This window comes from Psittacula echo (assembly GCF_963264785.1).
Source record: "Psittacula echo genome assembly, chromosome: 6".
Classification (NCBI taxonomy): Eukaryota; Metazoa; Chordata; class Aves; order Psittaciformes; family Psittacidae; genus Psittacula; species Psittacula echo.
In genome coordinates, this window is record NC_137743.1 from 18535830 (window position 1) to 18552234 (window position 16405).

The 16405-nt window shown below is 36.7% G+C and overlaps 1 protein-coding gene across 1 annotated transcript in view; it reads left to right on the forward strand.

The window, feature by feature from the left end:
* The window catches only part of PLCE1 (phospholipase C epsilon 1), a 122259-nt gene that overhangs the window by 81561 nt on the left and 24293 nt on the right, over positions 1 to 16405 (forward strand). The window contains 10 exon segments of the mRNA XM_080621890.1: positions 465 to 610; positions 2087 to 2345; positions 3040 to 3248; positions 7610 to 8276; positions 8772 to 8954; positions 9251 to 9368; positions 9743 to 9902; positions 14839 to 14961; positions 15048 to 15184; positions 16117 to 16355. Coding sequence (XP_080478016.1) covers positions 465 to 610; positions 2087 to 2345; positions 3040 to 3248; positions 7610 to 8276; positions 8772 to 8954; positions 9251 to 9368; positions 9743 to 9902; positions 14839 to 14961; positions 15048 to 15184; positions 16117 to 16355 — 2241 coding nt within the window.

Consider the following 16405-nt stretch of genomic DNA (forward strand, 5'->3'; position numbering starts at 1 on the left):
ACATTAAATACAAGTACCAGTTTTGTGAAGCTAAGTAAAAATAAAAATTCTAATTTATCAACTTTCACTGTCCATGTTGTAAGAACAAGGGTTAGTCAGAGTGAAGCTGAGATTTGTAAGTTCTGTTAATAAGAATTTACACTGCAGATCTCTCTGGCAGCTTTAGAAATCTGTCCATATTCTTTTGTGGCCTGAATGCATATTTGGAATATCTTAAGATGCAGTAAGTTTTTGTTTAAGTATTTCTAGAGTAGTTTATGATTTAACTGTTGTAATATGAGTATGGCTGTGTAAGGTGTGTTTGCATTGCATATATGATTTGGCCCGGAATGTAGAAGTAGAATTTTGCCTGATAGCCTGCTGACAGAAGGAAACCACAAAACCCCTCATTTTCCATCAAGTATGCATGAATTCTCCAAGTGGCATTGCTTTGATTGACTGTACTGTCTGTTTTATTTTACAAGGTGAGCTCATGGGTTACCTGGCTGATCCTGACTGCAGGTTCTATGGAGGAGAAACGAGAAGTCTTCTCATATTTAGTACATGTGGCAAAATGCTGCTGGAATATGGGAAACTACAATGCTGTAATGGAATTTCTGGCAGGGCTGAGGTACTGGCAACTCTTTTTTTAAATGGGTTTTCAGTGACAGATTACACTGCAGCTTCTGTTAAGCAGATGTTTCTGGAGAACAATGGGCTAAATAGAAATCCATGGCTAAATCACACCATCTCACCCTGTGACTTTCTAGTAAGCCCTTTTGGAAAAATGAAGCATGCTAAAAGCTGTTTTATACAAATGCTCTGAGATGGTTTTCCTAGTGCATGCTAAATACGTTATATTAGAAAATATATTTCTGTTTGTTTGGGGTTTTTTTAGCAGAAATTTTTTAATGTGAAAAGAAGATGGGGAAGCAGTTGTGGTTAATCTAATCAAGTAAAGCTAATCAACAGGACTGAACAGGGAAGAGTTAAGACCAGATTTCCCCTTTCTTAGCTTTGACCCTCCTTGTATATCATCCTTGTGTAATAAAGCTTCAAAGTGTTTATATTGTTGCTCTTTGTGGATTAGTAGGGATTCTCATTGAGCGATTGGTTTAAATTTTTGCTATATAAAACACATTTGAAACACTCATAGTCTTGGGGAGTCTTTTTGAGCAGAATGCATCCACAGTCAACAATCCATGCGAGTTGTGAGAGAAAATACGAAGTCAATTAAAAGCTTAATTTTATCTCTAATGCATCTGCACAGCACAAGGGAAAGAAAGGAGAGGAAGGTTTAGTGCTGCTTAGCAGTGTTTCCCAGACAGGGGCAGAAAGTGGGGTTAAGGATGTTCTACTGTTAGCCTTTCTACAGACCTTTTGATATGTTTGGGGCCAGGACTAGGTGGAAAGGCCATATCATTGCACAGACATACAGCTTAGAATGTGGGAATGCTCCCTGCTGTACCCACTATCCTCAGGGAGCATCAGGAGCTATTTCTGTTTGAAATCAAAGGTTCTGTTCATCTACAGCATTGCATTGGTGCCTGAGAGCTGGAACATGGTCCCGATTTACTTATTTCCATGAAAATAAGTAATTTATTTTGTGAATGAAATGAGGAAAAAAAATTATTTTAAATAAATTTAATTAAAAAAAACCCCAACTTTTGCTAACTTTATGGATTTTTCATAATACAACTAAAGGAACTTGTAATAAACGATCTGATTTATCTTTATAAGTTCTTTAATCTTTTCTTATTTCTTCCCAAGCACTTACAAATTTAAGGCAGTAACATAATGAAAGTTAGAAAGTTAGAAAGCCTGCTTTTGTGTCTTATGCAGCTGAGCTTTTATTAAAATGTCAAATGTGATTCCAGTAGATCAGACTGCTTGATTCTTCTTTTTAGTTTTGTCCTTTAATAATTCAAAAGGGGCAAAATGGTCCACAACCCCAAATTCCCATAAAAATAATCTTGCTTTCATGCATTCATTTCTGAATAATGATGATAATTTCCTCAATTACATACATGCTGTCAATGTTGAACTTGAATGTAAATTGATTTTAATTTTTTTTTTTAATAAATGTTGTAATCTCTTTTTGCAATAGGTCAAGAAAAGTTTTAAAGATGTGGCAATTTATGGACCAGTCTGATATTGAAACCATGCGAAGTCTGAAAGATGCTATGGCACAACATGAGTCATCATCTGAATACAGGAAAGTGGTTAACCGGGCACTCAATATTCCAGGCTGTAAAGTTGTTCCTTTCTGTGGTGTATTTTTGAAAGAGCTTTGTGAAGTTTTGGACGGGGCATCGAGCCTTATCAGACTCTGTCCACGATATAATGCCCAGAATGAAACATTAGAGGTGAGATTCATATTCTAAAGGGTTATGTTCATAGCTATCCAGTGCTTTATTTGATATTATTTTATATTGTTTATTATTTTATACAAAAGCATCATCTACTTAAATTTTTCTAAACCAGGCTATTACCATTGTTGAGTTAAATATACCTCAATTTAATTCCTATAGTTAGTGTATCAATTTAGATTTGGTTGTTTATATCTAGTTCAGTACTGGAGTAATGAGAAATTAAAGTTAGGACCAAAAGATCATGTTTATACTTTGGGTAAAATAAGTATGTAAATCGTTAAAGATTTGACTACTTTCTGTTAAATGCTCTGACCTTCCATTTAATTAATTGGGAATTGGAAAGTTTTCAATTCCTTAAAAATGGAATTCAGCTCAGTGGATCAGACTTTTCCTCTATGAAAAGAAGCAAATCCTTTGAGTTTTATAATTCTGGTTTAAAAGAAAAAATGCCCCTGTTAGATGGAAAGATTAAGACTGAGGCTCTGAAAGAGTTTTCAGGAGTTACTGAAACTTATGTTGTTTGATTTATGCAGTGATTTGGTCTGTTTAGGATTGGAAGTAGATCCAAAGTCCCATAAGAAGCTAATATGAAATACATGCTAAATATTAATTCTTGTAAGAACTTCTTCAGTGAGAAGTAGATGACACATTCTATTTATTACTATACTAATCTTTTAGGTATCTCTAGTTTGTTTCAGATTACAGTGGACAAGATAATTTCTTGCAACGAGTAGGCCAAGATGGTTTAAATAATCCAGAAAAAGAATCAACAGCAAACAATATCTTTCAAACGATTCGGAGCTGCAGTCGCAGTTTGGAACCTGAAGAGGGTGAAGATAATTTTAATGAAGGCAGTAATTCAAGAAAAAACTCTTTGAAGGACAAAAACCGGTACCAGTAGGTCTCATTTTATTTTCTGTCGTCACCTGTATATTTCATGGTTTTAATCTTTAGTTTCCTTTTACCAAGGCTCACTTTTAGTAATAAGGTAAACTTTAACATCTTCCCTTTTATTTATCCTCTTCCAATTCAGAACTTTTTTCCCCTGCAGTTATGCTAAGTATCTGATACTCAAATGCTAGGAAACTCTCTGCATAGTTATATTTTCCCTCATGATGTAATTACTTCCTCTCATGATAAGGGTAAATCCTTTTCGTCTTACACATAGACCTTTAAAAATCCACAGTTACGACAACAATTTTGATCTGTGGTGACAGGAATAGCACCAGGACATATCTGTTATCAGAGCTCAGGACATTACATTCCGCATACTTGGGCAGCATTCTGCTCACTTCAGAAGAAAGGTTATTTGTTATCCTTCAGAAGATCTCTTCTTTTAAGGACATGCTCATTTAAGGCTTTTGAATTATGTCCAGAAAACAGTTATAAGTCAGTACGCATTTTGAATTTTCAGGTTGCTGTAGTCCTGCTATTTTGCATTAAAGTTTTCTTAATTGTGCCCTTTGTAAAAAAAGAACTAGTGTTCAGGAATCTCAGATTTTTGCTTCAAAGATGTGGTATATTCTGTACTGTTCACCATCAAGAAATATGTTAAGTGCAAAGTTTAAGAGATTCACTAAGTCTAGAATGTTGCTGTCTGGTGAAGTTGCAGCCCATATAGACATAGGTGGGTTTAAACTAAGTAACCATGTTAGAATAATTTCAAATTAACTAATGGATCTGTACTGTTCAGAGATGAAGACCTGTAAAATTACATGAGGGCTTGCATAGAAGAGCATGCGTAAGTCATTGCATGAGTTACTTTATTGATAATGTGAATCAGAAATACCCATATGTTCAGAAGTATCCAACGTATTTCAGCTACTTACACATAAAATCTAATAAGTGACTGCCTGAGAAGGAACTACCATCTTCCTGTTTTAAATGCATTTATTTAATTAACATGCAATTCTAAATTTCATTTCATATAAATAATGATTATTTCCTGAAATGATGGTTTCTAATAGAATTATTCACATCTGGCTTTAGTTGCTTCTGGAAAGTGGAGTAGTAGATTAAGCCAAGAAAGACAGATACACTTCTCTGTCCATTTATGTTGTCTCTTGACTTACTTCAGTTCGAAGACTTTCTTCCAGGAATTACTTTTATTAATGATTATGCTTTAAAATCAGCTTACAACAGTTCAATTGGAGAATAAGATAGGGAAATAAACTTTTCACTTAAATGAACAAAGCCGAATTTAAATTTAAAAGAATAGTATGGAAAGAAATAAAGTTTTCATTGTTATGTGTCCATGAAATCAGTACTTGGTAAATTCATTATGCTTTTTATTTAAATATAAACTTGCAAGTTGCAGTTTAAAGTACGACTTCAATGCAAAAAGATAAAAGCTAATATAACACTGAAATGAAAGTTTAAGATTCAAATGAACAAAACTGAAGATAGATAATTGAAGTTGTGTTTCGTGTTTCAGGCTACTAACTACTCAGTTGTTAGTATCTATAGAACTGATTTTAACAATATAATCACTTGTAGAAAAATACTTCTGGAAATATTCATTTAGCTCAGATACCTCCCAGACTTTGGAAATTCCTTATTCACCAGCCATCTCTTCCCTGGGCATTCAGACAGCTGGGTGAGGCACAGGCACACATTGCTGCGGAACCAAAAGGGCCATAGTTCATTGTCACTGTTGTATGGAGGCTGCAATGTTTGGTTTATTTTAATGCTATGAATGACTAAAAAGTTCTAAGGAAGAAACTTAGGTGAGAAAAGTCATATTTGCATACAGTTTTATAAAATCTAAATTCTATAATAATTACATATTACATGATAATTGTAGTATTTTGGTCATGAGAGCAGAAAAATACACTTTATAACATATTTCTTATTACTTTAGAATTGCAAGGTGCCTTCTGCTGATTTGAGTTAGTGTTGTGGAACATGAACCCACCAAAGCTGATAGATTAGTTTGATCTGAAAAAAATGAAAGGCATCTAATAAAGTCAGTGTTAGTGTGTATAATTACTTTCCCAATTGTGTTAGCGAATAAATTCTATTGCTCTGTAATCAGTGACCTGAATTTTTGTACATGCCAGAAAAAATATCAAACTTTAATCTCTATTAGAACTCAGTCTTGACAGTTCTCAAATAAGTAGACAGGAAAAGACAGAAAAGTTTGAAATACCATTTTTATAGAATTGTTAATCAAATTACCTATTAAGATACTGTAAACTTTGATACCTCACTTTATTAGCCTGATCTCATCTTCACTTTTAAGCTTTCCTAATTACAGTAAATAACCTCTAAAGTAATAGGGGAAAACCTTGAGTTTTTTGCTTTTCATATCCCTTGCAATTTTCCACTTTTAAAACTGCAATCTGTTTTAATGTTTCCTTTATCCTTTCTTTTCATTTCCTTGCCTCTCAGTGCAGCACATGTAAAGAAAGCTGATTCAAACCGAGTTCTGTAAGTGTGTTCTCAATAATTGATAGCTGTTTCGCTTTTGGCAGCTAGTGTCAAAGATATATTTCTCTATATGATTCTGTGTGTGTTCTTGGCTTACTTGCTTTTTATACATTTTAATCTGCAGCATGTGAGTGCTATCAAATGTGAAATAAGGCATAAACAAAGCTCTGCCATATCTGTCTCCACTATACCAGACTCCTCCAGCCATACACATCTAGTCTCAGAATACATTTCCTAGCATTTTTGCAGAGATTTGATTGTTTTGAGGTCATGGGGGAGAAAGAACTGCTTTTGTTATTTGTTTACTTTGAAAATCTTAATCTTGTATAACACAGGTAAATATTTTTATGTGTCTGGTAAGACAGTTTATACCAGCTCAGTTGTAATGCATGACCTTTATTTTTAGCAAGATTTCTTAAGGAAATAGAACTACAGTGAAGACTGATACAGTTACTGTGCCTTTGTCAGTCACAAGTAATAAATCCTCAGTCTGTTGGCCACTTTTTGCTAAATTTGGTGGAGAGAGAAGTAGAAATCTCACTGCTTAATAAATTAATAGAGGAATCATTAGAGTTGATATATGGAATAAGGGAAAAAATTAAAATCAGTTAGTGCCCAGGGTAGAAAAGAAATTGAGGAAGAGCTAATGGTTCTCCATGCTGTTTAGCTTAGGGAGATAGTATATGTGACTTGGAACAAGTTACAACATTAATTGGTTTTGCTCAGCTCGTAAGAGATGGGCAGGAGCTGAGTGTACGTGATGATATGAAGAGGAAACACTGAGGCTATTGGGAAAAGATGCCTTGAAGAATATGCAGAGGAAGCTGGTTTGGATTTTATTGGCCAGATAGCCTTAGGAAGATGTTGCCCAGGGGGGTTGTGGAGTCTCCTACGTTGGAGATATTCAAGGCCCGGCTGGACAAGTTCCTGTGTGATGTACTCTAGGTTACCCTGCTCTTGCAGGGGGGTTGGACTAGATGATCTTTTGAGGTCCCTTCCAACCCTCGGGATTCTGTGATTCTGTGATTCATTAGTTCTGCTTCATGGAACACTTTGCTCTTTTTTTATGTTCATTAAAGCAGTACCAAAATATTGAACATTTTTACATTCGTGTAAGTTAGAAGCTTCTGCAAGGAAAAAAATGTATTTAAACTACCTCATTTGTTAGTTCAGTATTATTGATTGTTGCTCCATATCTACTGTTTCTAATTATGGCAAAATATTTCAAAACTTTTGGTTGCTGCATGCAAGCTTCATGTTAATCTCTTGCTTAAATAAAATTAAATTTTCTAATGGGAAGTATCTGATCAAATCTTGCTGCCTTCCTATGAGGAACATATGTATTTGAACCACTGTTTTTACAAGTGTTAATCAGAGAATTATATAATGTGAAAAGTTGCCAGATTAAATCAATAATAGAGCAGAGATTAGAAGTCCTGTCTTCAATCCACTAGATCCTGCTAACAGTTTCCATATACGGTACTTGATATTTCAAATGAAGCAATCTTATGCTGTGGATTTAGAACCTGGAATCATGGCTTTAAGATCCAAATGGAGGGGTTTTATTGATAAAGTAATGTTTGGGAAGTTCAAAGAAAATATATTGTTACAGGAGTTATAATTAATGGTAGCAGCATCTACTTATTAATTCGAAAATGCAGTAATGTAAATTGTAACACTGTAAAAACTATGGATGTTCCTGTAAGTCCAAATTATAAAATGACAGTATGCTTTTTGTTTAATTTACAGCAGAAATATATTCATCAGTCATAGCATAAATAAGCACATGTATCACTAAAGATATGTCTCTCGTCTTTACTCACATACAGATTTATAATTGGAGATCTTTCAGATTCTGAAAGTGATATATTTGAGCAGTTGAAGGAGTGGGACACTAGTTCAACAGAAGAGCAACAAAAGGCTTTCTGCCATGGGATAGAACTCATTCCCTGGTATGTGTTATCTATCAGGGCTGATGTCCATCAGTTCATGCAACAAGGGGCAACTGTCATTCATTATGATCAGGAGACACATCTCTCAGCACGTTGCTTCCTCCAACTTCAGCCTGACAATAGTACTTTGACTTGGACAAAACCAACAACAGTTTGCCCTGCAAATGCGAAGGCAAAACTGAGTGTGCTGGGTACTACTGCTGAGCTTGGTAAATACCAGATTCTTGGTAATACTGGACTGGTGGAAGGTGTTTTGGACTTGTTTTCAGCCAAGGCTGTGTATATGGGACACTCTGGCATTGATATGCACACTGTGTGTGTTCAAAATAAACTTTGCAATATGTCCGTTGAAGAAAATGGTATAACACTACTTTATGGACTTCAGACTACTGATAATAAGTTGCTGCACTTTGTTGCTCCAAAATACACTGCCAGAATGCTGTATGATGGATTGCTGGAATTGACTAAAGCTGTAAGAAAAATGAGGAGATTCCCTGATCAAAGACTACAGTGGCTACGGAAACAGTATGTCAGCCTTTACCAGGTAAAAGATGCTGTGATTTTGTATAAGAAAAGTTCAAAAATGTCAACAACTTAATGAAATGTAATGTATATTGTGTCTAAGTTAAAATTAAAAATGAGAACCAAATCTCCAACTTTGCAACACAGCTTAAATCAGTAAGACCTGATTCTCCGCATAATGTTCTGTTAAACCTTGCATGTTTTCAGTACACTGAAGTTAATTTTTTTTTATTATGAAGCTGTTCATATGTTTGGAGTTTTGGAATAAGTATTTTATTAAAGAAAGAGCAATGCCTGCACTTGAAAGGAGTTCTGAAATACTGAGTGAAGAGAGTTAGGGCCAAAACCCCTGCCAAACAGCAAACAAAATAGCCCTTTGATATTCATGCAGTAATTAAAAATTGCCTCCCCCTGATGTTTTGTCTTTCATTCATTCCTTAGAGATGTCTATTTTATTGCTTAAGAAAATGTGTCTGTTCTTTCTCTTGTTTTGTTAACACTGAGAATTTTTTTGTAGGAGGATGGAAGGTTTGAAGGCCCAACCTTGGCTCAGGCTGTTGAACTGTTTGGAGGCAGACGATGGAGTGCAAGAAATACAACCACAGGAACTCTTACCAAAAGCACCGAGAAACCTAGTGTCCAGAGAAACAACACTCTGGGATTAAGCGCAGCTAAGAAAAAGAAAAAAGTACTCATGAGGGTAGAGTATCTTGTTATTCATGTAGTTTGTGCTTATCTGGCTGATTTGTTTCCTTCTTACAAGTTACTGTGCAGCTAACGGTATTCTGAACCAGAGAAAAGTTAGACAATAATTTAAAAACAGTTTATTACAATTTCAGGTTTTGGGCTTGTTTCCCTATAGTTCAGGTTCTTTTCTCATGCTTGAAGCATTCTCAGGAGGTGTGCATGTTGGGGCTAGCAGAAAGGGAACAGAATCTTGTTGGGACCTTAGGGTGCTACCTCAGCATAAAGTGTTATGGTGCTTGTTATTTCTAGGGTGAAAGTGGAGAGGCCACTGATGATGAAATGGCAACTAGGAAGGCAAAAACCTCTAAGGAATATCGCAATAGGAGTGGTTCAGATCCTCAAGATCTTGATGAACATGAAGAACCAGGTAGATAGTACTTCAGTACTTAAAAATCCCTCAGAGTTTTTCACAAAGCCTTTTTTTTATGGCGTTAAAAATACATCTGTGATATGAAACTACTTTTGTGGTTGAAACTCCAAATGCTATAAACTTTCAATTTATGAAGTTACTTACGATTGTTCTTTCATTTAGTTTCAGTAGCATTTCCTTTCCATTCAAATGAAATGGGTATATAAGTGTTGTTCAGAATGTATTTTTTTTTTTACTATCCTGGGACAAATCTAAAATCCCTTTAGTGTCTTACTACACCTTAATGAATTAGGTTATAGCTCTCTTGGACAAAAACGTTTTTATTGGGCCAGATGTTGTAATTGTGCTGCAAACTTTTGTTTTCTCCATAGATCAAAATATTACTATTAATGTTTCTCCATCTAACAACCTGCCATCAAGAAGAGCTCACTCTCTGACAGCATCTGGATCTCCTAATTTAGGAGCTACAGCATCTTCACCAGCAAGACCAGTCTCCTCTCCTGTAATTTCTTCAAGCAAGAGTCAGTCTAGGTAAGGACAAAAGCAATGCTTTGATTTAAAAAGAAAACAAGTTACTGTTAATTATCACTAAATGTGGGTTTCAGGCCAAACTAACAAAATCTGACAAAAACAATGCCAGTAATGTCACTAGTCTTTTGAGAGACATCTAAAACACATTGCAGACCAACATAGGATATTTAAGCCGAAATACCATGAATCTGAGGATGGCTTGGTAGCAAGTCCCTGAGCAGCATGTTTCCATTTATGTCTATTACAAAAGCAGATTGGAATGCTGTTCCAAAGCTACACAGATACAGAGTTTAACTCTTTCTCCAGATCTGATTCAAAACATAGTTACAGTCGTCATCTGTATAATGAAAATCAACAGAAATGTTAGAGATGTGTGAGATTTCTTAGCATAAGTAATTTCTACCTTGGGGAGTATTAACTTTTGCTGACATTCCTGGTGATGATTGTAGTACTGCCTTGGGGAACTGGAGGAACAGACGTTAAATCTTTCTCTTACAGGCCTCTCCTCCTTGAACACCTGTTTTTTTTTGTGTCATTTAGGCAGTGCGGAAGGTTATGCTGTGGTTGTGCAGTGACATAGTGGACTATTGTATTAATGCTAGAAAAAGTGATGGTAGTAATTGTAGTAATAATAATATAACAATGATAATACGTCAGGGATGTGGTGGTACTTTATGACATGCAAGAAAACCACCTCAACAGAGGCCGTCCAGTGCCATTCTGTTAGAATGAACACTGAGGTGCGGTTATGAGTTTGGGTTTCCAGGAGAGCAATGACAAACAATAGAAGAGATTATTTCTGCTGGGAGAATGTTATTTTTGAAGAGAGGTGTTTTGTGTAATGGTGTATGTTGTGTATTTCTTAGGGAATTTTGTTTTTTTACACATAAAACTTTGGCAATAGGTATGAGGAGTAGAGCCATCTGTGGACAACTTTCTGAGGCTCATTACTATGTTGCTTACTTTTTGTTCTTCACTGTTGTTCAAAACCACGTGATGAACATGCCAGACTAGGATTTACCTCTGTAAAACATTTCTCTTTTATGAAGGATTGGAACAGCTTTCTTTTACATGAAAATGAAGAAATGCTGCTTTACTACCTCTGGAAAATAATTCTGTACTTTGCAAATCTGCTTTTTGCCTTTATGCCAAAATAATTGTTGTTCTCTAAGTGAGATTAAAAAGCTCAGTGGAGAATTTACGTTCCCTGGGGAAGAACATCTAATGTTCCTTTAATTCCTCTCAGTCCTGCTTTCCTGTACAGATCCCTATGCAGCTTAACACTATGGGCCTCCCTGAGTTATGACAGATTTTCCCTGGCAAAGCTGTGTGGAAACTCCACAGTGTTTCTTGGTAGAGATTTCCCCAACTTGATATGACCCTTCTTGTTAGAATTTGCTCAGCATACAGCTGTATGGCTGTTTCATCGGTCCTGAGGAAATTACTCAGAACAGAATTACATCCTTTATCCATTGCCTTGACTCAGTTTTCATGAGCCATTAAGAGACTCAGAGTACTGAAGAGAATTTTAGTCTTGATATTTGCGCTTTCGACCCTTGATAAGTCTGAACTGTGCTTGCCAGTTTTCATGTGTGTGGAGACTTCACATGTGCCTCCACTGTGATCACTGAGCTTAAGCTGTCAAATAGCTGGCTGTCTGATTTGCTGCAAAGTGCTATATGTGTACTAATTTACACCTGGGATCTTCTTTAGAGTAAACCAGCTGGTTACCTGCAAGATGGAATTTAGGTGCAATTCTGGGAGTATTTCCTCCAGAGACTTCGGTAATTGGGTAGTATGGATGGAGAGGTTATTCAATCTCAAGCCATCTACAGTATACTGTCTTTTAGGGGATGTTTCCAGCAAGGATTGTAGTGTCAAGCAAACCACCAAGCCATGGCATGTCCTATTGCTAAGTGTTACATTAAATAAATGGCAATCTGTCAGGCAATAGTATATGCCACAACTTATCTCAGCCACTTCAGATAGAGCACACACCAAAAAAAAAAAGTGATGTCTTAGAGACAGGCAAGCACTATAGTGAAGCAAAACAGACCTGAGCCAATTGTTGGGCAGTTATAACTGACCACATTTGTCAGTACCATCATAAATTAAGATAAAATGAAGTATCCATTTTCCAAAGTAACAGAAAGTTGGACTGACCTAGATAATGAAATAACCTAGGAAATACAGGATCCACTGGGAGTGTTTGTGCACATTTGTATGGCTCTGCACAGATTGCAGCCAACAGAAGTTATTAATTCAGATTAGCACCTGGATTCAGACTCAAACACTGACAAGGCTTCATAGTTGGATATGGTGTTGGACATGAGCTGATTGTGCATTGAGTGCACAATCCCTCACAGAACCCAGAGCTTAAGGGTGGTGGATAGTGTCCCACCGGGCTAAGCAGAGCCTTCACAGCACAGAAAGCTGAGCTGGTAACAAATGATGGTTAGCTGCAGTGCAGCAGCCAGGAGGACGAGAGCAAGAAAGATTTCTAGTTCTTTTTCTCTTTCTCTTGCCATATAATATGTGCATGAACTTTTGCCCGACCACTAAATTAGATCAATGTCCCCAACAAGTGAGAAGCACTAAATAAAATTTCTACAAGTGAAAAATGAAAATAATCTAAATATAATGATAGCAATTTAAAAAGAGGAGGACCTGGCTGTCTTTGGTTTGAAATAACAGTAATTCTTAGATTGAAAAATGGTGTTTTTACATACATAACTCATAACCTTGATATTCCTGACGTCCTTACAAATATTTTTGGTTGAGGAAAACTTCTTACACAGTCCAGATAATTTCCAAACACAGGTAACCTGTAGGTGTCTTCTGTCATTCTTCAAAAGCCTCCAGCAAATTTCCAATTTCTTTGGCAATCTAGTGCCACGTGTAAGGTGGAAGAAGCAGGGGGAAGCATGGTAACACCACTGGGAAACAGATAACAGGATATGGAAAAATAGAGATTTGGGCTTTTTTGTGAAGGGAAATTAAACCGCCTCACACGTTATACTCGTATACAGGTATAATCCAGACTGTTACTAATTACTTTGGTTGTTGGTGGGGTTCTTAGGGTTTTTGTCCTTTTTCTTTTTAACAACCTGTGCTGGTTACCCATGGAAAGATGTGGAAAATACTCTTTAGCAATCAGATCCAGTGAAATGCCGAGCGTTACCAGCTGCTGCCAGTCTTCCACTCAGTGCTCTGCAGTTGCCGTCGGTTTTCTGGAGTCAAGAGATTTTCTTCGTCGTGGCTTATTTTTCTTGTCTGATAAAAATGTTAGGAATGGTTTTAGGAAAGAAGTCATATGCACTATGTCAGTACTTACCATAGTGATATCAAAAAAATTGAACATTATCAACTAAAGGAGATGGTGTTTTTTAGTACTTTTAAATCACATTCTGCTTTCAATTTCATGCATCTATCCCAGGCCAGGAGGGAATTGAGGACCTGATCTATCATATTTATGTAAAATGTTGCCTGCCTGCAGCAGGTGACTGGAGATGTCTTTAGGAACATGGGACAAGCTGGTCCTGTTTTTCCATTACAGCAGTTGAACTGGAACTATTTGTACTGAGTCTGATGGCAGAATTCACAGATTAATGGATTTGTAGATCTGAACATTACAAAATGTCACAATAAAGTCTGACACGTGGTCACCTAGTCTGGTATTTTGAAACAAATACTATAACTTCTGGAGTTATGGTTCGAACTAGACAGTTCTTGATACTTGTGCTGTGGGTTGAGATGCCTCCCTTTTCAAGATGCTGGTGCTGGTGGATCCCATTCCTGCAGTAGGTGTTCATTGGTGTTTAGGCCCCGGAAGAGGCTCAAGAGCTCAGCCTGCCATTACAAATTAGTACATGAAATTCACTAAGGATTTGTTCACACTGCTCAAGGGATAGTTCAAGTTAGGCCTAACTACACTTACTAGTGTAAATGCTGTAGTAGCCTAAGGATTTTGGGATGTAGCTTTTGGAAATATACCGGTCCTGCTTAAAAAAATTTTTTTCAGCTGCACAACATCAGTTAACAATTTCAGTTATAAAGAAATTGGCTGGGCTTGCTATTACTCTATTACTCAAGTCAACTAAGATAATTAGCACCAAACACCTAGTTGTTTCTGTGATCATTTTCTGCCTTTGCTCTTAAGAAATTCCAGTCTACTTTCCTTACATCAGCCCCAAAAGCTGAAAGTAGGAAATCATTAGAACTTTGTTTCTAGTGGCTTTCAGAAGCTATTGTCCAAGCCTAAAAGAAGAGGAGGACTGTAGCTCAACTTGTCTTTGAGTTATCTGATGATAGTCCTGAGTGTTTCTGGGGAGAATCTGGGAAATGCATGGGCTAGGAAATAGTGAGGGTTGAGTGCCAGGAAAGGGGAAGGGTTATGCTTCTTAAAATCTGCACCTTTAATGCTCCAACATGTAAGAAACCCCAGGTGCATAAGGAAAAAACCCCTGTTTTTCTTGCACAGCCATTCAGAATGTTACTGTTTTATTTTGACAGAACAGAGCCATAAGGAATTCTATATATGTTTTAATTTTCCCTTAGCAAATCTTCAACAAACCTTATGAGCAGCCCTTGCTACAGGAATACTGACATTGTTTTCTTTAAAGAGAAAATGAGAGTGCTTTAATTTGTGCCATCTGCATCAGCCCCATTTGCACATGGAGGAATTTTAAATATCATGCATATACATTATTAATTCTGGCAAAGTCTGCAGTTGTCTTGAGGGAATAGCAAAGCTGTTATAAAACAAGAAGGTACAAACTGTTATGCATCTTATAAGATACTGCTTTATTTGCTTCTTTCAGATACTGGTTATAAATGTATTAAGGAGAGCACAAATAAACTGTTAATGCAGTAACGCAGAATGTTTCAATAAATGGAATTTAATAAACCAAGCTACAGCAGTCTTTTTCTGGTTTAGTGCATGGAGCAGCAGTAGCTGGCATGGCCGTGTTAAAGGAGGAATGAAGGGGTTTCAGAACTTCATGGTGTCTGATAGTAACATGACTTTTGTGGAATTTGTAGAGCTCTTCAAATCTTTCAGGTAAAATATATTTTTATTCTGTACTGATCTCATTCATCCAAGTTTGTAAAAAAATTAAAACTTGAGCTTTTCTCCTCTTTTCACAGTGTCCGTAGCCGCAAGGATCTGAAAGACCTGTTTGATGTCTATGCTGTGCCTTGCAATCGATCCGGTTTAGAGCCTGCTCCACTTTACACTAATTTGAAGATTGATGAAAATAGCAGCGGATTCCAGCCTGATTTAGGTTTGTTAAAAAGGAAAATACAGCTGCTACGTTGCTGAGCTTCAGTTACTGACCTTAAGAAAAAGTGTCTCAGTCTCATAAAGAACTATCACTTACAAGTTTACGTAGAGAATTGCTGCCCTACCGCCACTAATACTTAGTTAGCAGGATGTAAGATATGTTCTTTGTTCAGAAATTAAGGGAAGGAAAAGTATTCCTGCCCTATATTAGCCAGTTATATCTGTAACCAGTATAGCAGAGGCATAAAACTTGTTGCTGAACATCTGGGCCCAACACAAGGATCTCTATCTGATTGCAGGACCTCTGGAAGGGCTAAAACACTGAACAAAAGTAGGAAGGAGGAATGAGGAGGCTGTGCCCTGTGTCTCATTTGATTGTTTTTTTCCTAGTACATCAGCTTTATGTGGAACAAGGGTGAAGGAAACTTCTGTCCCATTTTACATTCCCCTGTTACCATAATCTAAGTCTGGAGCTTTGTGCATATTTAAAGAAAACAGGCTTTCTGCTTAGCAACCTGTGGGAAGGGTACAGTACAATTGGCATATAGGAGTGAAAGAAGATACACAGTGACTGCACAGGAAGAGTATGAGGTTGTACATAGTGAAGGAAAGGCTTTGAGGCTGTACATGGTGTAGAGAGGAAGGAGGAGGGTCCTGGGTGACAGTGTGTGAGAGGTTGTGAATACATGTTAAAAGTTTTAGAATTTTACTTACAGTAATTGAGCATTTATAATCTGCTCCCACTGTTGTCATACTGCTTCATGCTCTTCCTTCTGTTAGTGAATAGAAACAAAATGGGTTTGTTCTAATTTAGTGTACCACTGCTAAAATATTCAGTCAGATATTTGTGTGGTGTATATTACATTATGTTCTGTACAGTAGATATAATACACATAATTATATAGTTTATATTTCCTTATTTTTTCTTTTAAGATTTGTTGACTAGGAATGTTTCAGACCTTGGTTTGTTCATTAAGAGCAGGCAGCAACTATCAGATAACCAGAGGCAAATATCTGATGCTATTGCTGCTGCCAGTATCGTTACCAACGGTACTGGAGTTGAAAGCACATCACTGGGAATATTTGGAGTGGGAATCCAGCAGCTAAATGACTTCCTAGTTAACTGCCAAGGAGAACACTGCACCTATGATGAAATCCTCAGTATTATCCAGGTCTGTAGACAAATATCTTGCAATTCCTTTTACTTGAACTCTTGTTAACT